At 40.1% G+C, this 22,016-nt stretch overlaps 1 protein-coding gene across 3 annotated transcripts in view; it reads left to right on the top strand.

The window, feature by feature from the left end:
• The first annotated feature begins 19,646 nt into the window (after positions 1-19,646).
• The window catches only part of fam124b (family with sequence similarity 124B), a 76,243-nt gene continuing 73,873 nt past the window's right edge, over positions 19,647-22,016 (top strand). For 2 of the 3 annotated variants that reach the window (XM_072572762.1, XM_072572759.1), the window contains exon 1: positions 19,647-19,837. In XM_072572762.1, the coding sequence (XP_072428863.1) occupies positions 19,740-19,837 (98 nt within the window). In that variant the 5' untranslated portion in view covers positions 19,647-19,739. Of the gene's footprint in view, positions 19,838-20,064; positions 20,375-22,016 lie in introns of those variants that run through there. The other variant, XM_072572760.1, reaches the window with a different exon arrangement.

Raw genomic sequence — 22,016 nt, forward strand, 5'->3', positions numbered from 1 at the left:
CTAACACTATGGGCAATTTAGCATGGCCAATTCACCTGACCTGCACATCTTTGGACTGTGGGAGGAAACCGGAGCACCCGGAGGAAACCCACGCAGACACGGGGAGAACGTGCAAACTCCACACAGTCAGTCGCCTGAGGCGGGAAACATTTAATATGACTCCTGACCATTTTTATTATGAGATTCCTGGAGGATCTATAGTTGAATTTCAAATTCTCAAGCATTTTCATTAACTCACTCTAGAGACAAGCTGTAAAAGGAATTTGAAACTCATTCCATTTTGAATGGAAATCTGTCAGATTAGTTTGTTTATGAAAAGTTATATATACTAAGATGTGTTTTTATTCATTTGAATTCACCTAATATTTCTTATTCATTCTATCATTGGCAAGACTGGCACTTCTACACATCAATAGGTACCCATAATTGTTAATTGATTTCTTAAACTACTGCAATGGTTTTGATGCAGCTGAGTGCTTTACCATGCCACTTCAGAGGTTAATTGAGAATGATCCATGTTAGAATCACAAATAGGCCAGACTGAGTAAGAATTACAGGTTTCCTTTCTTAAAAGAAATTAGTGAAGCAAATTGGTCATAGAGTCATAGAGATATACAGCACGGAAACAGACCCTTCGGTCCAACCTGTCCATGCCGACCAGATATCCCAACCTAATCTAGTCCCACCTGCCAGCACACGGCCCATATCCCTCCAAACCCTTCTTATTCATATGCCCATCCAAATGCCTCTTAAATGTTGCAATTGTACCAGCCCCCACCACTTCCTCTGGCAGCTCATTCCATACACGTACCACCCTCTGTGTGAAAAAGTTGCCCCTTAGGTCTCTTTTATATCTTTCCCCTCTTACCCTAAACCTATGCCCTCTAGTTCTGGACTCCCCCACTCCAGGGAAAAGACTTTGTCTATTTATCCTATCCATGCCTCTCATGATTTTGTAAACCTCTATAAGGTCACCCCTCAGCCTCTGACGCTCCAAGGAAAACAGCCCCAGCCTGTTCAGCTTCTCCGTATAGCTCAAATCCTCCAAACCTGGCAACATCCTTGTCAATCTTTTCTGAACTGTTTCAAGTTTCACAACATCTTTCCGATAGGAGGGAGACCAGAATTGCGTGCACTATTCAAACAGTGGCCTAACCAGTGTCCTGTAGAGCCGCAACGTGACCTCCCAAATCCTGTACTCAATATTCTGACCAATAAAGGAAAGCATACTAAATGCCGCCTTCACTATCCTATCTACCTGCGACTCTACTTCCAAGGAGCTATGAACTTGCACTCCAAGGTCTCTTTGTTCAGCAACACTCCCTAGGACCTTACCATTAAGTGTATAAGTCCTGCTAAGATTTGCTTTCCCAAAATGCAGCACCTCACATTTATCTGAATTAAACTCCATCTGCCGCTTCTCAGCCCATTGGCACATCTGATCCAGCTCCCATTGTAATCTGAGGTAACCCTCTTCGCTGTATACTCCATCTCCAACTTTGGTGTCATCAGCAAACTTACTAACTATACCTCTTATGCTCGAATCCAAATCATTTATATAAATGACGTGTTTACAATAATCTGAGAGATTCATTATATCTTTCTATAGGCAGAGAGAATAGCTATCTATTAATAGTCTAATATCTGGAATGAGCGAAGTACTTTATGAGGAAAGGTTAGGCCTGCATTCAGTGGATTCAGAAGTGCCAGAGATGACTTAATCGAAACAGGTAAAATCCTAAAGGGTACTTGACTGGGTAGATGAGGAAAAGAATTTTCCCTTTGTGTTAGAATCTAAACCTACAGGTCATAGTTTAAAAATAACTGGTTGCCTAGTTCAGACAGATGAGGAAACATTTTTCTGAAGATTGAGTGACTTTGGGATTCATTTCCTCGAATGGCAGTGGACTCAGAATCTTTCAAATTTTTTTAAGACAGAGGTAGATTCAGGGTTGAAAGATTATCAGGATATGCAGGAATTAAAAGTTGAGGTTAAATTCTGTTGGCCAGGATCTTATTGAATGGTGGAGCAGGCTGAAAGGCTGAGTGACGTACTCTCGTTCTTTTTTCACATAATTTGAATTTAGAATTTCTATATTATTAGGTCCAGTGACATAACTCCGTGAAGCTCCATCAATTGCACATCAGGCCTGTGTTCCATCTGTACTACTTCAATTATCCTTACTGTGGACAAAAATGTACTTATTGCCCGAAATAACTAGAGATACGTGTACCTAGTAATTGTCCAGATGGTGTTGTGCCAAAATGTACAAGGTCTTAAGGGCTCTCTATTATACGTGAGCACTGACAAACCTAATATGTAATGATTATTGTTCTTGCGTTATGACCATTTTTAGAATGTTACTTTAAGATATTTTATACTGAATATTCCTAGCATGATCAGTCAAGGATAAGTATTAATAAGTTTAATGTGTGCACTTGTTTAAAAATATAATATGTCAGAGGTTTATCCTAATTGAAAGGGTAAGTTTAAAAACTAATAATTCAACATTAAATGTTGCTAAAAAGAGAGAGTCGAAGCTTTTCATTTTGCTTTTCAACAAGTAACTAAACTTCAAAATGGAGCATCAATTTATGCAACATAAGAGGGTGCTGATTGGTTGGCATGGAGATGCAGTAGATTTAATTACTGGTTACTGCTGTGTTATAATGCCAACCACAGTCCAATTAAACAGCACCCTCCTGCTGTATAAATGTGAGAAATGAGTGCAAGACTAAGTGCTTCAACTTGCCTCTTTTTAGCAATTGTAAAGTTCTGTACTACTGAGCACTTCAATGATAATCAATGCTATCTCTGAATCATTAAAAGCCATTGCAGGCTCATGTACTGTTTAAAAAGAAAATTGTTGCTTTTGAGTTAAGGCATAACCAATAACATCTATGACAACTATCAATTTATTCAGTAGGATCTGGTTAAATTAACTTGACATTTTTTATAATTCTAAAAAACTTTGTTATAATTCTATGCATCATTTTAATTGATTCACATTTTTCAGTTGGCCTTTAAGCAATTCTTACAAAGCTTTAATCTGGTTGATGTAAGTTGGTTCATTTTGCTTATACTGATACAAGTAACAGGTTTAATCCGTACAGATGTAATGTGAGGTTGCGCTGCAGCAAGTATAAATTGGATTATTTTGTCTTGTGTATATTTTCTGATATCTTTAACTTACACAGCAATGTGTTGCACAAAGCATACAATATTATAAACCAGTTAGCCTGATATTTTGAGAAATGTATTCATTACATTTATTCAAGTTTATAAGGTTGACTTTCAACTTGAATGGGTTTTCTAATCAAAATAAACTTATTTCTGAGTTTCTAATTGCATGATATAATTGAAGCATTACATTGAGTTTAAGCAACTAATATATGAACACAGAAGTTTGTCTGGATGTTGAACCAATCAGTATCCTTGTAAGATAACTAAGCATGCTTGCTTTGTGCACTTCAAGCAAGAAGTCACTTGCATTTAAATTTGGGTGACATTTAGCATATTTGTGGGGTTTTATGTGCAATTTTGTAGTAGATACATTTAAACACGAAAACGAAATGTTGTATTTATTGACTGGACTCTGTGTATTAACTATGGATGGCATGATCAATAATTAGATGAAGATATTCAAGTTAAATTTTAGCTTTTTAAAAGATTCACTTGGTAAGTAATATTCTTTTAAATGTGTGCAATCTCAGGGTGTTGAAATTGTTTCCAGCATTTGTAGCTGAAAACCATTAGCCTGCATGTGACGTTGCATCAAGAAAACAATTTCCATCCTTGAGTTGCTGAGCTTTTTGAAATAATAAAGCAATGGTTCAGTAAAAGGTATATTTGTGTAAACATATTGTCTAGTGCAAATTAATTTTGATATAAAGCATTTATAATCACAAAATATTACCTAATCGTCAGTGGGTTTTTAGTGCAGTTTGCAAGTATTTGTCACCCTCCCTAGGTCACTTAAGAAAATACGCATGAAGTGTGTATATTCTATGCAACTGATTATCAAGCAGGACCCAATTGAAGGAGACTTTTGTCTGTTGAATATTAGTCTGATTCTATTATTAGCCCAGATTTTGAAACAGTAATGATAACAAAACTGACAGGATTTATAGTCATGGCACCTCTGAAGCTGACAGCTTTGGAAGTTCCTACATGTACAAATTAAATATGAAAATCTAGAAGCTATTATTAGTGATTCTGCACTTTCTCCTGGTGTTCTGTTGAAGTCCGTCAAGATTGCAATCAAGTAGAAGTCGCTGAACTGACAAAAATAATCCCTTTTACATTACAAATCTCAATGTAAAGTTACTTGGAGAAACACATTGGATGTGGTGTAACTTTTCTTTGTCCTTGACATAACAGTGTCACTGGCAAGGACTGCATTCATTGCCCAAGCCTAATTGACCTTGTGAAGATGGGAATGAACCACCAGTGTGAACTGCTGCTTGTGATTGAATGCACTCCCAGCGCTGTTAGAAAGGGAGTTCTAAGATTTCTACCCTGCAATAGTGAAGAATAATTGCAAACCAGAATCACTTGTGATTAGTAGGAGGACTCTCAGGGTGAATGGTCTTTTGTGTTAGGGGTTTTAACAATATATTGAGTTTGTATTTACTGCTGAGCAGTCTCACTCCATTCAAAACTGATATGTATTTGTTCAATGTCAGACTTCATTATTATTCCTATTTTTAAAAAGTTTTAAGGTTTTGTTTTGATACTTCAGCTACTCTAATTTCATTTCCATTTATTCTGTTCTGTAAAATTTTAATTAAAAGTAATCTACTGCATTTTGCTATCTGATTTACTGTCTGAGGCAGTAGTTTGATGTGAACGTTTAGGTGATAACAATTGTTCGTGGATGCTTGGAGATCCCTTTGTCTCCATGCCAGATTCAAACTGATGTCATGAAAGGGGAAATCCGAACCACAGAGCAAATTGCTGGATCTTTATGAAGAGCAGCTTCCTTGGACATTAGTGGCTAACACATTTGTTTTACTGATCTTAAAATTTGTGCCTTACTCTTTAATATTCATTTATAGTAGTTACCATATTTTCATGTAAATGGTCCCTGATAGTCTCTGCCTGCCCTATCCAGGAAGTTTGGTGGGTTTTGGCATTGTGGCCAATAGATGTCCTTTCTTTTCTTTTTTAAGACTTTTTTTTTAAAAAACTTTCTTTTTTAAGGTTACTTTGTACATGGAAGGAACACAAGTAGACTTGTCTCTCATCAACATTTCTAGGTTCAAATGGAAATTGACTTTTGAATATCTAATTAATTTATCTCTGATCACACCCTTTTTGCTGAAGGCTCAATTATGGTTACTGAGCTCATTAAGAATCTAGTGTGTTTATTAGTGGATGACTGTCAATGAGACTGTTGCCCAATGAGGACTGCCCTTGCAGCAAGACTCTATTTTCTAGTAAATAATTCTTTTAAAACTCTGCTCCATTTGCTTAAACCAGGCGGTACAAAAGAGTGTCTATAGGAATTGTCACTATCTGCAGATATCAGTAATAGCAAATTGAACTCAGGATTGAAATTACAGTAAAGTCGAGCAGTGAAAGCAGTGGTTATTCCAGTTTAATATACATTGAATGGAGGTTGGTGTTGTATAGACTTGCCAGCTCACTAAGTAGTATGAGCAGCTGCTCATAATGAGGACTGTTGCCATCATCCTGTTTAAAAGCATAAGAAACAACAAAGCTTTGGTCTAATGTGACTGGGGAGGTGCAGGACTCACTGGTTTACCTGGAAGAATGTCTTGTAGCTAACCAGATGCAGTTCATTGCATGTTAGCAACTAATTATTGGTTACATCGGTATGATAAATGTTCCAGAGACTCAGGAGTGCTGGATGTTTGAACTCACTCTTCTGAAATCCTAAGCTGTTTCAAGTACACATCTGTATGATACATAGTGGCTGATGCTTATGGAACTCATTATTAACCCTTTCAGATCAATATATAGCAAGTAGTTTCTTTTCTGAGGTTGAACAGATAAGACTGCCTTCATACCAGAGATGATTTGGAAGAAGGTATAGGTTGTCTCATTAGCAAGTTTGCAGATGACACTAAGATTGGTGTTGTAGCAAATAGTGAAGGGAACTGTCAGAGAATTCGACAGAATATAGATAGATTGGAGAGTTGGGCAGAGAAATAGCAGATGGAGTTCAATCCGGACAAATGCGATGTGATGCATTTTGGAAGATGCCATTCCAGAGCGAGCTATACAGTAATTGGAAATGTCCTGGGAAAAATTCATGTACAGAGAGATCTGGGTGTTCAGGTTCATTGTTTTCCCTGAAGGTGACAATGCAGGTCAATAGAGTGGTCAAGAAGGTAACAGCATGCTTTCCATCTTCAGGCGAGGTATTGAGTAGAAGAGATGGCAAGTCATGTTACAATTATATAAGACTTTGGTTAGGCCACATATGGAATACTACGTACGGTTCTGGTCATCACATTACCAAAATGATGTGGATGCTTTGGAGAGGGTGCAGAGGAGTTTGGAGATGTTCACAGGATGTGGCCTGGTTTGGAGGGTGCTAGCTATGAGGAGAGGTTGAGTAGATTAGGATTATTTTCATTGGAAAGAAGGCAGTTCGAGGTGAGGAGTGGGGCTGATTGTGGTCTACAAAGCCATGAGAGATGTAGACGGTGGATAGCAAGAATTTTTTTTCCCCCAGAGTGGAGGACTCACTCACTAGGGGTCATGAGTTCAAAGTGAGGGGGGGTAAAGTTTAGGGAAGATATATGTGGAACGTTCTTTACACAGAGGATGGTGGGTGCCTGGAACGCGTTGCAAGCAGAGGTGGTGGGGTGGGAACAATAGCGTCATTTGAGATGTATCTAGACAGGTACATGAATAGACAGGGAGCAAAGGGATACAGATCCTTAGAAAATTGACAGGTTTAGATAGAGGATATGGATCGGCACAGGCTTGGAGGGCCGAAAGGCCTGTTCCTGCTCTGTAATGTTCTTTGTTCTTTATACCAGTGAATAAGAATCTTTAATAGCTATAAAATAGCTGTAGAATCATGCAAGCTCAGTCCTAATTCCAACTGTACCAGCAAGTGTCATAGATATATCCCATTAATTAGCATAATGGACTTCATTGTACTCCTACATCTTTCCTGAAATTTGTCAATGTATCTCTTTCAAAGCATTATTTTACAATTTCCCTTCATATTTAATTACTCATTTTTCACTTAACATTTTACAACTATCATTCCCTGGACCACACACCTACCTGTCTTTCTGATTATGTTCTCTGCATACTTTGGAGCATCAGATGTAGGTGGACAGAGACCTTGAGCTGGGTGCATTAGCGGGTGTAACTAGTACTTAGAGCGTTCTCATCCTGATGATCTGAAATTAAGTGCATTGAAGAGCAACTAGCAAAGAAGACTCTGGAGTGAACCATAAGCACCTGGGGGAAGAAAAGGCAACGGGCAAAGGGAAGGGGCAGTTGTTCAAATCTGTCAGACTGTTCTGAACACTAAGTAAATGTTTCAATACCCACTTTGTATTACCATCATTACTTTATAGAAACAACCATGGCAGAATAATTGAACTTTTCCTTTGAGAACAAAGAGGAAATAGCCAGCAAAGGGAAACTATTTGTTGGGAAAGCCAACAAATGTTGAGGGTTGACATCTGTCATTGTAGCTGATAGATAACTTATCTATGTTGAGGAGCTTGGGAGTGCTTTGGCATGGAGAATGATTGCTCTGAATACAAATAGGGGTTTCTCCTTGCCTAGGCAATGGCAAAATTGTTCAGCATCCTCTCTGGAGAGGATGCGAGCACGATAGGGACCTTAAGAAGGTTTAGCTGGTCAAGCGGTGTGAGTGTTGTTATACAGACCTGAGGCTGCACCTCGAAAGATGACTGGAGATTTGGAGACCAGAGTATTCCCTGCTTCCTCTGGGGTACAGTAATTGATCAATTGCCCAAGATCAGTAAGCTTCACATGGTCAGGAAGCAGTGATCACATCCAGAATGACAAACAGCTCAAGTATATAAGGAATTTAGAGACAAGATGTATATTTGGTACCGAGAAAAAGAGATGGTTTTTGCTTTCCTTTTTTTTTTTTGGCTCATAGTTTGTAAGGTTTTGTTTAACAGGATAAATTGAAGCCCAGGGTCAGGGGCCTAACATAATATCACAGATAATCTACAAGTTCTTTGGTTGCTGAATGATACTGATTTGACTATCAATTATGGGTTGTTTTCAAGTTGAAGATAAATAGGGGAAATAATTACAGCTACAAACTTGAGACCAGTACAAAATTTTTAAAAATCCAACTAAGAACTAAATTGTTGAAATGGAGGTGCTGGGACAAGCAATGCGTTATAACAGCATGACATGTGACCTGAAGTACCCCATTGTCATTCAGAATGATCATATGTGCAACAGGTATTGGTTGCTTGAGGAACTCTGGCTCAGAGGTCATGAGCTGGATGCTGAGTTTCGTACACTGCAACACATCAGGGAGGGAGAGTTACCTGGATGCTGTGGTTCAAGAGATCGTCACAGCCCTGAGATTAATACCTCAAATTCGAATTACAATTTATTGTCGTATGTATTTTAACGGTAAAAATACAATGAAAAGTGTTCTAAATCACCCTACAATGCTGCCTATAACGACAGAAATTACATTAAAATCACAAGTTACAAATTAAGTAAGTATAAGACAAATAAAAGCAAATATAAGACAAAGTTCAACAAAGTCCGTTTAAAGGCTCCTGGTCTCAAAGATAGCCGATCCATGATGAAAGCGACATGACGGGGCAAAAACTGAAACGCTGGGATGACACATCACTGAATCGAAGCCCTCTGAAGAAAAATGGCCGCCAAGAATACTAGTTAAAAAAGAAAACGCTGGGTCATCAGATCGCCAGGCTGCCACCCATGGACAAAACGAAACAATGAGACATCAGAAAACCAAGCCAGAAGTACTCAATGAAGATCTAGATTCAAGCTGAATGGCCGCCAAGATCTCAAACTGGGCAAACTGCTCCAACAGAGATTGCACCGCAGGCAGAGACCAGCACATCAAGAAAGACCGCCAGAAGGAACAGCCACTCAGGACAAGCTCAAGGCTGATACCTTCAAAATGAAGGTAAGTGAATTTGACTTACTATATTATATATACTAACTGAATGATCTTACAAACAGAAAAAGATGAAAAGAAAATAGTAAAGGCAAACTGAGTAGATAGGCCACGGGCTCCTGGGCTGAGGAGCCCACACTATATATTGATACTCTACCGCTGCCATTTTACCAAATTTGGTCAGGGCAGGCAGGTGTAACTAGAAGCAAGGTAAGTAAGGGATCCTGGAGGTAATGCTGAAGGAGCTTGTCTAACAGGTTTAAGTTACTTGCTCCCTGTGTGGATGAGGGTGAGGACTACAGGGAAGATGAGCAAACTGACCTTAGCACAGTGCTACAGGGAGCTATTCAGGAGGGGGTCAAGAAAGGAAATGTACTTGTAATGGGGAATAGTATAATCAGGGGAACAGACACTAATCTCAAGGAAGAAGAACCATACTGAAAAAAAGCATTTGCAGCAATCTTCAGCCAATTTTGTTCACTCCGCATGACATCAAGAAATGACTGGAGGCATTGCCGACTGCAAAGGCTATAGGCCTTGACAAAATTCCAGTCATAGAACTAACTGTTTGTTCCAGGACTTGTCACTCTCCTAGCCAGGTACAGTTACAAGATTGGAATCCACTCAATGTGGAAAATTGCCCAGGTATGTCCTATACATAAAAAGCAGGACAAATCAGCTTGGCCAGTTACCACCCCACCAGTCTACTCTGTCATCAGTAAAGTGATGAAAGGTGTCATCAATGAAAGGTGCTGTCCAGCAGCAATTGATCAGCAATAACCTGCTCAGTGACACCCAGTTTGGGTTCTGCCAGGGCCACTCAGCTCCTGACCTCATTACAGCATTGATTCAAACATGGACAAAAATGCTGAACTCCAGAAGTGGTGACAGTGACAGACCTTGACATTAAGGTCACATTTAACTGTGGTTTCAAGGGGCGCTCGCAAAACTGGAATCAGTGTGTAAGAGTCATCTCAGTTCCAGGACATCTCTGCATGAATTCCTCAGGTGTCCTCGGCCCAAACACCTTCAGCTGCTTGATCAATGATTTTCTCTCCTTATAAGGTCAGAAGTGGGGATGTTTGCTAATGCTTGCACAATGTTCCACACACCTTGCGACTCCTCAGTTATTGAAGCAGTCCATGTTCATATGGAGCAAGGTCTCGACAATATCCAGGCTTGAACTGACAAGTGACCTTTTGCACCCCACATGCCAGGCAAAATCCACCTTCAATAAAAGACGATCTAACCATTGCCCCATGACATTCAATAGTGTTACCATGACTGAACCTCACACTATTAACATTCTTTGGGTTACCATTAATGAGAAAATCAACTGAAACTCCTCACGTGAACACTGGTTACAAGGGCAGAACAGTGGCTCGGAATACTCCAATAGGTAACTCCTCTTCTTGTTGCCCAAAGCCTGTCCATCATTTAGAAGTCACAGGCTAAGCATGTGATGGAATACTTACCTGGATGTGTGCAACTTTAACAACACCAAGAAGCTTGACACCATCCAGGACAAAGCAGCCCACTTGATTGGCAAACATCCACCCACTCCCTCCTTCACTGCTCAGTAGTAGCAGTGTGTATTATCTACACAAAATACACTGCAGCAACTCACCAAATAACCTTATCACCTTCCAAAGACTCATGGAAGAACAAGGCAGTAGATACTTGAGAACATCAACTGCAAGTTCTCCTCTAAGCCACTCCCCATCCTGACTTGAAAATAGTGGGCAGCACAGTGGTTCAGTGGTTAGCGCTGCTGACTCACAGCACCAGGGATTTCAAAGCTACTTGGATGCTGCCTGAACTGCTGTGCTCTTCCAGCACCACTAATCCAGAACCCGGGTTTGATCCCAGCCTCTGGTGACTATCTGTGTGGAGTTTGCACATTCTCCCCAGTATCTGTGTGGGTTTCCTCCGGGTGCTCCAGTTTCCTCCCACAGTCCAAAGGTGTGCAGGTCAGGAGAATTGGCCATGCTAAATTGCCATACTGGGTGCATTACTGTCAGGGGTAAATATAGGTTAGGGGAAAGGGTCTGGGTGGGTTACTCTTCGGAGGGTTGGTGTGGGCTTGTTGGGTCGAAGGGCCTGTTTCCATACTGAAGGGAACCTTAGAAAATCATCATTTCTTCACTTTGCTGGGTCAAGTTCCTGAAATTCCCTCCCTAAAGGAATTGTGTGTCAACCCACAGAACATAGACTGCAACAGTTCAAGAAGGCAGCTCATCACCACCTTAAGTGCAGTTAGGTGAGCCCCTATGTTACTAATCCAAACACCCAGCAAACTCACCTTGCCTCATCTGTTATATTATGAGTGATGGAGAACTCACAAATTCCACTATTTCAAGAAAATAATATAAATTTATTCCTTAACTCTAAAAGTGAATATTAAGCAACAACTATTCAAAACTCTAAGCTACCCTTTCTCTTAACTGCCTCTTATCTGCTTTCAACTCTATAACAACATACTGTTCCAATAAAAACGTTTGTTAAAATTACGTCAATTTAACTACAAAACCATATTGCAGCAGTAGTTGGAGTCTCTTCTTCCGGCTGAAAGGTTGTCATCTTTCTTTTACTGCAAATATTTTATATGAAATGGTACCTTTGATAGTGTGTGTTTGGGTCTCTGTCGATGGCAATTATTCTGTCTTACTTTCAAAATGCGGGCTTTTTTTAATACCGCCAACATCGGATCATCTCATTGGTTCGATGTTGGCAAAAACAATAAATTCAAAGTTGATTGAGTTTTAGTGTCCTGGGGCATCATTTAAACTGGTTAGATTAAAATTGTCAAAATACCAACCAATTCAAGTATCTATTTCACGGCCAAATATTACATAGGTTCAATTTTCCAGTACACTGAGACCATGAGCTAGTCATCTGACAGGTGCTTGTAAGTTCTCAGTGCAAAACAGCATTCACACTCTTGTAAAAGTACAGTACACACCTTCAATTTCATAACATATGGATGGGCAATGCATGCTGGTCAGCCAGTAAAATCTCTCATCCCATGAATGAATTAAAGAAAACCTGCTGAAAATAAACCGATTATAGCAATGTCAACTGAAGAAGGAACTTTCAAGTTCAACAAGAGGACTTTTCACTGAAATTAAGTATTTTTAATATCACTGAGGTAAAAGACACTTTCAACTAGGTCTTGTATAGTGTAAGTTGTACTCTGTGCCATCCGAAGCCTATGCCTAATAAACTTTATTATTTTGTTAAATGTACATTTTCGGCCTCTTGTGAATATGTTCAGTAACTGACCAAGTTTTAAAATTAACACTGATCTATCAAATCAAATTTCATTCTGGGATCTGACTTGTTCTGGTGTTGCTATCAATTGGGATTATACCTTTGCTTAATGTTATCAAATCATAGTGATTTTGTTGAAATTTAAAATCTATAATGAAACTGTTGCAAAAATTCACTATCTCACTGCTAGTTTGGTTTAAAAGGAGGTAGAGCAATTCCATTGTAGAATAGTGATCCTTTATTTTGAAATGCATTTAGGGTTTTATTTAGATCTTGTAGCACTGCAAAGTTGTGAAGCTGTGCTTATAAGTTACAATGGAGATATGATTTCCCCAAAACAGATTCCATATTTGCAAGTACTTATTGTTGGAAAATACAACACATCTCTGGTACAGACATTCTAGTTAATTTTGTCCCTGAAATAGGCTGGTGATTAATTTAGCAGATGACTTTTAGTCTCACTGGATTAGCCATTATTATGTTTAACATTGAAACTAATAATGAAATCCGGGACTGTATTGAAAAACTAGTAAACAACCCTGAAGTAAATGCAATTCAAACTTTCGTTAATTACACTTGAAAGGAGAATCTCATCGGTGGGACAATGGTACAACCTAATTCACACCTAGGATTATAGAGTATTCCTGACTTCTAAATCACCAAATACAAATGCAGTCAGTCTCCAGCTTAATCTGTGAAATTCAGAATCATGAGATTTTTGAAAGCAAACTGGAGCATAGCCAAGAACTAATAGAATCTTCATAACATCTCGAAACTTGAGGATTGACCGGAAGACTGAGGAGAAATCAAAATGAATTCCAGAGAACAGGAAGGAGAAATGAAAGAATCCTCAAAATCCTGAAAATTATGGGGAACTTTGGAATGATTGGGTAGTAAAAGGAGACCATGATGTTCAATCTTCATAAACTAATGTTAACTTGTCTTTTTTTTCATTTTCTAAATGGTTAATTTATTCTTTTGCTTAAAACATTAAAGCTTGTGCATATTTCTTTCAGTTAATTACTAGGGTGTTCAAATTTCTTTTTCAAAGTTAGTGATCCTACATATTTCTTGTATTTTAATATGTAATTAAAATAGAATTTAACAACGTTTGGAAGTTAACAACTTCTGCAATGGCAATGCCTTCATATTCACAGCTTGATATCAATAGCGAGAAAACTGATGGAGGCCATAATATGGGGTAAAATAAATACACACTTTAAAAAAAAAAAAATTAATATTAGACAATCAGCATGACTTTGTCAAGGGCAGGTCATGCCTGGCAAATTGAGTTCTTTGACAAGGTAACACAGGCAGTGGATGAGGGAAATGCTGTATATTTGGACTTTGAGAAAATATTTGATTCAGTGCCATGCGGCAAGTGTTGTGGAGAAAATATAGAGAACCACCAGGAGACGCAGAGAGTTCTTCAAGAAGTAGGTCTTTTATTTGCAAACAAAAAGCCATGACACTGAGAAAGCAGATTCTCAAATGCCCACAAATCTCAAGGTCCATGGATGTTTATATCTTTTTTCAATCATGTTTCTGTTAGCTTATCAGCATTTCCAACTATATTAATCAAAGTACCTCACTCTAGCTACACAATAAACCAGTGATGTTAGTTCCCATTATCTCTTTAGTTGTACATTCTACTTAATATTATTCTAATGTCACGGTTAGATATTTATTGCTAACTGTGCTACAGTGATCTTCAATTCCAGACTAAGCTGTCATGATAGATATTTAGCTATTCCATCTGTTACAATAGTCTCCTGTCTCAAGCTGACTCTACTAACTATTAATTAGATATTTTAATGTCATGTCCCAAATATTTATTGTCCTAATCCTGTCATAATAGCACTTAATGGAGAAACTTGCTTTATTGTTTGTGTTATCTCATCTCGCCATAGTGACCTTTCAGCCTTAACCTTACTCTGCTAATTGGTGTAAGAATGTTCCACTATGGTTATCCAATCCTGCCTTCCACAGAACACAGATTGCCAGTGGTCTACATGCTTTTACCCTTCCCATGCTTTCATGTTCTTTATTTTCCATATGAGCTGGTTAGCAAATTAGAGCTGGTTGGGATTGATGGGTCCTTTTCAGCATGGATTAGAAATTGATTAAAAGATAGGAAATGGTGGGTAGGTATTGATAGGCGTTTCTCAGACTGAAAATGAGTTGAAGTGGTTCTCCCAGGGATTGGAGTTGGGATCCTTTCTTTTTCTGACTTTTTACAAATAATTTGGAGATGGGTGTTGAGGGCAAAATTTGCAGATGATACTAAACTAGTGAGAATAATGGATTGTGAAGGTGACGCTGAGTGACATTGACAAGTTGGCAAAATGGGAAGAAACCTGGCGGATCAAATTCAATGCAGAGAAATCTGAAGTAATGTTTCTTCGACCAAAATACATGAGCCAATTCTGGCTCAATTGTACAACTTTGAAGGGAGTACAAGATTCGAGGCTTTCAAGTGCAGAATTCTCTGAAGGTGGCTGGGAAGGCTGAAACAGTTGTTAAGGTTTCTAGGATCCTTGGGCTTATAAATAAACTCTGAATATAAAAGCAAGAAAGTGATGCTACACTTGCACAATTCATTGGTCAAATCACTTTTGGAATATTGTATTCAGTTCTGGGCACCTTATCAAAGATAAGATGTTAAAGCCTTGGAGGGAGTGCAAAGGAGATATACTTTAATGATAATGAGGGATTTTAGATGCAAAGTAAGATTGGAGATATTGGGCTTATTCTTCTAGAACAATGAAGATTAAAGGGTGACCTCATTGACATATTCAAAATTATGAACAATTTTGACAGAGTAAAGGAGGATAATCTGTTTCCATTAGTTGGTTTATCAGTAAGTAAGAGTCACATTTCAATATTGTCAGCATGAGATCTAGAATTCATAGCCTTATGAGAGTAGCTAGGATTTGGAATGCACTGCCAGGACAGTGGTGGAGACAGCTTTCTTAGGAGATTTCAAAAGACAGCTAGTCAAAACATATTGTTTTGACTAGCATAGCTTGAATTGCTTTACTGTGAAGTAATCTACTTCTGGATACAAATGTTTTTATTTATTCTCTAAACTAGGGAAATTTGGCAAGGCTCACAATTATTGCACCACCCCTCGTTGCCCTGAACAGGCAGGGGACACATTGAACTGCTGCAGTTCAATTTTTATTCTTCAAAGTGGCTTGATAAAAGTAAGTGGCTTGTGTTTGCCTTCCATTCTTCTTTTCTTAATTTTAACAACGCACTATTCTGACCGTCAAATGTTTACTTAGCTTCCCTTTAAGTGTATCCATGCTCTACAACTCAACCACTCAATGTGGTAACAAGGTGAGAACTATAACCGCAAAGCAACATCTCCATGACTATCCCTTCTTAATCTTAAAGACCTCGATCCAGTTACCTGTAAGTCACATTCTTTTCTAGAAAAGAGCTTGAGCTAATTCAACCTTTCCTGACTTAACCTCTCATTTATGGTGGCATTTCATTCAACCTTTTTTTTCATTTCCTCAGTTACTCTACATCATTTATTTCTATGTGGGTTTTGAGCAACTTTGGCCTAGGGTATGTTCTAGAAGCTGAACTACAGACACTGTAATACATCAGGGAGGAGAAAAGACACCTGGGTTCTTTGTAGTAAGAAGTAGTCACATCTCTCAGGACAGGGTCTTCTGATTTGGTCTGTAGTCAGAGATGGGAAGGTGTGACTGAGTGAGGCAGATAAGGGAATCCAGAACCCAGGGGTGTCAGCCTCTGCAGTTATCCAAAGGTGAGATTTTCAGATTTTTCAAAGAGAGCAGGGCTGTGGGATATATAAATAAACTGACTATGGCATAGGAAGCCATTCAAGTAGGGGAAAGCAAGAACTGTGTTGCCTGTCCAGTACCAGGGTTCAGGATATCTGCTCAGGGCCAGAGAGAAAATTGCAGCAAAAGCAGGCAATTCAAGTTGATGTGACCTACCTAGATACATATGACAAACAGAGCTAGAAAGACATTCTGCACAACAAGTATGAGGAGCTAGGGGATTAAATTAAAAGGCAGACATTAAACTTTTGTGATCTCTGGATTATTACTTGAACTCTATGCCAATTTAAATAGAGTGGGTGCATTTAGACGAATACGTGGCCCAAAGAATGGTTTGGAGCATGTGGTTCCAGTTCTTGGGGCATTGGCATCGCTGCTGGACAAAGTGGGGGCTGTACCATTGACATGTTTATACATGAGCCATGTTGGGCCAGTGTTCTTGCAAACTGAATAAGTAGGGGAAAAGGAAGTGTTTTAGACTAAATAGTGAGGGCAAGTGAATAAATGTGAAATAATGTGATTTATCAAACAGTAGAGCAAGAGGAAAACAGTAATATGGCAAATGATTGGAGTATGGTAGGAGGAGACAGACAAACAGAAAGGTATCTTTGCTCAGCAACACTCTCCAGGACCTTGCCATTAAGCATGTAAGTCCTGCTCTTATTTGCATTACCAAAATGCAGCACCTCACATTTATCTAAATTAAACTCCATCTGTCACTCAATGGACCATCTGATCAAGATCCCATTGCACTCTGAGGTAGCCTTCTTTGCTGTCCACTACTTCTCCAATTTTGGTGTCCTCTGCAAACTTACTAACCATACTTCCTATGTTCACATCCAAATAATTTATATAAATGACGACCCAGCACCAATCCTTGTGGCCTCCAGTCTGAAAAGCCATCCTCCACCACGCACCCTGCCTTCTAACCTGGAGCCAGTTCTGTACCTAAATGGCCAGCTCTCATGTATTCCATGAGAGCTCACCTTGCTAAACAGTCTCCTGTGAAGAACCTTTTTGAATACCTCATGGAAGTCCATGTAGACCACACCCACTGTTCTGCCCTCATCAATCCTCCTTGTTACTTCTTCAAAAAACTCAACCAAGTTAGTGAGACATGATTTTCCATGTATAAAGACATGTTGACTATCCCTAATCAGTCCTTGCCCTTCCAAATACATGTAAATTGTGTCATTCAGGCTTCCTTCCAACAACTTGGCGGCACGGTGGCACAGTGGTTAGCACTGCTGCCTCACAGCGCCAGAGACCAGGGTTCAATTCCTGCTTCAGGCGACTGACTGTGTGGAGTTTGCACGTTCTCCCCGTGTCTGCGTGGGTTTCCTCTGGGTGCTCCGGTTTCCTCCCACAGTCCAAAAATGTGCAGGTTACGTGAATTGGCCATGCTAAATTGCCCGTAGTGTTAGGTGCAGGGTAAATGTAGGGGAATGGGTGTGGGTGGGTGCGCTTCGGCGGGTCGGTGTGGACTTGTTGGGCCGAAGGGCCTGTTTCCACGCTGTAAGTAATCTAATCTAATCTAAACTTGCCCACCACTGATGTCAGGCTCACCAGTCTATAGTTCCCTGGCTTGTCCTTACCACCTATCTTAAACAGTTAGCCAACCTCCAATTTGCTGGAACCTCACTTGTGACTATTGATGATACAAAAATCTCAGCAGGGGACCCAGCAATCACATCCCAAGCTTCCCACAGAATTCTAGGGTACACTTGATCAGGTCCTGGGGATTTATCCACTTTTATGTATTTCAAGACATAAAGCACCACCTCCTCTGTAATATGGGCATTTTTCAAGATGTCCCCATCTATTTCCCCACATTGTATATCTGCCATGTCCTTCTCCACTATAAACACTGATGCAGAATACTCATTTAATATTCCCATTTCTCGTAAGGCTCCACATGTAAGCTGCCTTGCTGATCTTTGAACATGATCAGGTCAAGGATCCGGACATAAAGGTACACACGTAACAAGCCATTGAATTAATGGTGGACAGTGGGTCCTGAATATTGAGGGTTATCTGACATTCAAGGATAATATGTACAAGACATGCTGGAGGTGTTGGACTGTTAATCATGCCCCCTTACAGTAACTCTAACATGGAACAAAATGTACAAGCAATACAGGATACTTCTAATAAAGGGATAACTGTAATCATGGGTGATTCCACATATAACCTGGAAATATTGCAAGAGCCATGCTAAATTGCCCGTAGTGTTAGGTAAGGGGTAGATGTAGATGTAGGGGTATGGGTGGGTAGGGCTTCGGCGGGGCGGTGTGGACTTGTTGGGCCGAAGGGCCTGTTTCCACACTGTAAGTAATCTAAAAAAAAAATAGCCTTGAAGAAGATCCATAGAGTGCTTTCAAGTAGATTGTATTGTGTAAAACATTTGAGCTATTGGGCATGTGATTAGGAAAAAAAAAATCACTAATCAGGAGGAATTGATATGGTTTGTCAAGTGGAAAGAATTATGTTTATTTCAGATTTCCAGTATCTGCAATATTTTGCTTTCATCAGTTGTATTTGTGCTGTCTTGGGGACTGAAGAAACTTTACTTCTAACGGTTATTCTGTTGGCCTTGTTACTACAAGGTATAATGTAGCATGATACAGTATATTGAAAAGGAAGCTAGATCAATGTGACAAGAAAGGAGTGGAAGTATTGTGATGGTATTAAGGATGGTAGGGAACGTGTACAAATGCTAGCAAAAAAATGGATCAAAACCACTTGGGAAGTTTCTCTTGCTTAACTGACTTTGCGAATGTGTTAAAATTGTTATGTATAACTAGAAAAAAATCTAGCCTCCTCAGTGGCAGACCTGTAGTGATTTCTACAAACCAGCTAGCCATCTCTGCACTCCAAGGAACCTGCAACGATGTGTGCCAAGTGGCAGATTGGTGCACCTTTGCTGTCGGGTATTTAAGTACATACAGTTCCAGGCACCAATGTTTACCTAGGAGAATGTGAGAACTGCAGATGCTTGGAGATCAGAGTCGGAAGTGTGGTGCTGGAAAAGCACAGCCGGTCAGGCAGCATCCGAGGAGCAAATTTCTGATGAAGGGCTTTTGCCCGAAACGTCGATTCTCCTGCCCTTCGGATGCTGCCTGACTGGCTGTGCTTTTCCAGCACCACACTCTCGACCAGTGTTTACTTGTCGAATAATCCAATTGCAGCGACCAATCGGTCTTGTTTGCAGCGTAGTTGCGCCGAACATGCTCTTTCTACCCCCCCCCCCCCCCCCGTTACTCCCTCGCCTTTCCCCTCTCTTTATTTGCCGTCCCAATGAGAGTTTGTTTTTGTTTCCCTCGAGTGCCTGGTTAAAGCAGCAAGAGAGGGAAAAGCCTCAGCTGTCATTGGAGCTCCCCATGTCTGCTCTGTCAGGATTGTTGACGTCAAGGGGCGGGTTATGTTTCTATGATCAACCTGCGGGAAAACAATGAGGAGCGGTTCCGCCTGAAGCTGGCGCTCCCTGAGCAGCAGAGTGAGTGCAGGCTGGTGCCGAATGCAGCGCAGGGACATGATGCGAGGCGCCGGTAGCAGCGGCAGCGGCGGCGGTGGGGCGCCGGAGGAGTGGGCAGACTCGGGAGCTGAGACTGCAGGGTGAGTGAGTGCCATTGTCGGCTCCTCTTCCTGGGCCTATTGCGATTCAGAGGGAGAGGGGAGAGGGGAAAGAGGGCGGCTTGTTTCCACTGTCTCCAGGCGGGGCACCATGCTAGTGGGGGGGGATGGGGTGGGAGGGGAGAAGCAACAACAAAAGACTTCTGCTGCACTGTGGGCACAAGATCCCTGCACGGGTTGGTGGTCACTTTTTCATCGACTCTGGTTTCCTCTACATGTCCCACTTGAAATTAAATGAAATGTAGCAGGCAGCACGCCCCTTTACAACACCACTTATTCACTTCACTCTGTCATACAGGTTTGCTCCACTTCTAACTTACGGTACATTTCAGTCGATTTATCACTGGTTATACTAAAGGAACAATCCACTTCATGGGCGAGGCTGAGGTTTCTTCCTTCAATGCCTTTTACAGTAGGCAGGCTTGCTGGTCGAAAGATGACTAACACAATACCGTTAAACATTGTGAATAACCGGCTACTTTAGTAGAAAGTCTTTGGCGTGTTTACCCTGGACGTTATGTAAGTTTTTTTTTCATTCCTTTGTGGATGTATTAGATCACCGTAGTTTGACGCCACTTGATAATAAGGCGACAGATACCACAGTCTGAGCCAAGCTGAAATGTATACGTTTCACTCGCTGAGCTCTCTGTTTAGCAGTGCTGAAGCAGATCAGGTTTCTAATTTAGTTATATTGTCAGCAAGGAGTCTGACATAATCACGGAATTTCCCCTCGGATGGTGTTGACTGCGGGGCAATACTGAGGAAATGATACTGTCCACTGTATTGATTCAATGTTCGGTTATTGGTTCACCGTGGAAACCAGCCAGCTCTTCTGTTCGTACAGTTCTGGCGATTAATGTGTAGCGGTGCCGTTTAAATAGAAACCTGAATCAAAATTCCGAACAGGGATGAAATAGTTGTCCTGGTAACCGCAGACCTTTTTAAGTTCAATCTCACTGCACCGAATTGGCGCTTTCCACGGATTCCTTTGTGGTATTTTCTTATCCGAAAAACCTAACACAAAAACAGAAAATGCTGGAAAAACATAGCAGCCCTGGAGAGAAAGCAGAGCTAACGTTTCGGGTCCAATTTTAAGAGATTGAGTTTCTCTAGCAATTTCTATTTTGTTTCAGGCTTTCAGACTTCGCAGTTCTTTTGTTTTATATTATCGAAAAACCGAATGATTTTTGCCACCGAAGAAACTTCCAATTAACCATCAAACAAACAACTTTCTTTTGTGAATGTATTGCACAGCCAGATTCTGATGAGTATAATCTTACCTGGATACGCGCTGCATTTAGTTAGTAGTTCTGATGCAGTTCCCTTTTTACAACCGGTCACTATGAACTTGCAATTAATACATTCAATATTGCACAGATCAAGATCTGTGCTGGAGCCATAATCTATTAACTGATCTCTTCCTAAGGTTATTTGAAAAACTGAGTTTATTGTTGATTTAAGAGACTTCAGTGTTTGTCTCACAAGACAAAATGTTTTTCAAACATGTTCAAAATATCTCTGTTACTGGGAGGCTGGCGATTGTACAAAAATAAATAATTCCCTGTGACAAAACATAATATATATTTCAATGATGCTTAAAACAAATATTCCCTGTAGATATTCACTTAATATCGATTAATGTTTCAGTAGAAGGAGGACTTGTGGCCGAGTGGATACAGTTCTTGTTTCAGAGTCACAGGATCTAGGTTCATGCCCCAATTCTGGACTTCATGGCAAATAATGGTAGCATTCATCACCTGGCCAAACTGGTTAGAGTGATTTACAAATTGAAATTCAATGTATGCTAATGATAAGTGATAGGAGAGGAAGCGACTAATGAACCTAAAGCATCCATTAAATACCACCAGCAAAATGAATGTCATTTACAAGAAGCAATGCAAGAACTGTAAAAAATGCTACATTGGGCAAACTAGCAGGAAACTTGCCACCAGGATACATGAACACCAAATGGCCACCAAGAGACATGACCCACTAGCTCTAGTTTCTATACATGCAGACAACACACATCCTAGGACAGGTGAAACAAAGCCAAGCACAAGAATTCTTAGAGGCATGGCATTCTAACCAGAACTCCATCAATAAACACATCGATTTAGACCCTATCTACCTTCCCTTGAAAACAAGAACTGGAAATTACATC

This window comes from Chiloscyllium punctatum, chromosome 6, assembly GCF_047496795.1.
Source record: "Chiloscyllium punctatum isolate Juve2018m chromosome 6, sChiPun1.3, whole genome shotgun sequence".
In the NCBI taxonomy this organism is placed as follows: Eukaryota; Metazoa; Chordata; class Chondrichthyes; order Orectolobiformes; family Hemiscylliidae; genus Chiloscyllium; species Chiloscyllium punctatum.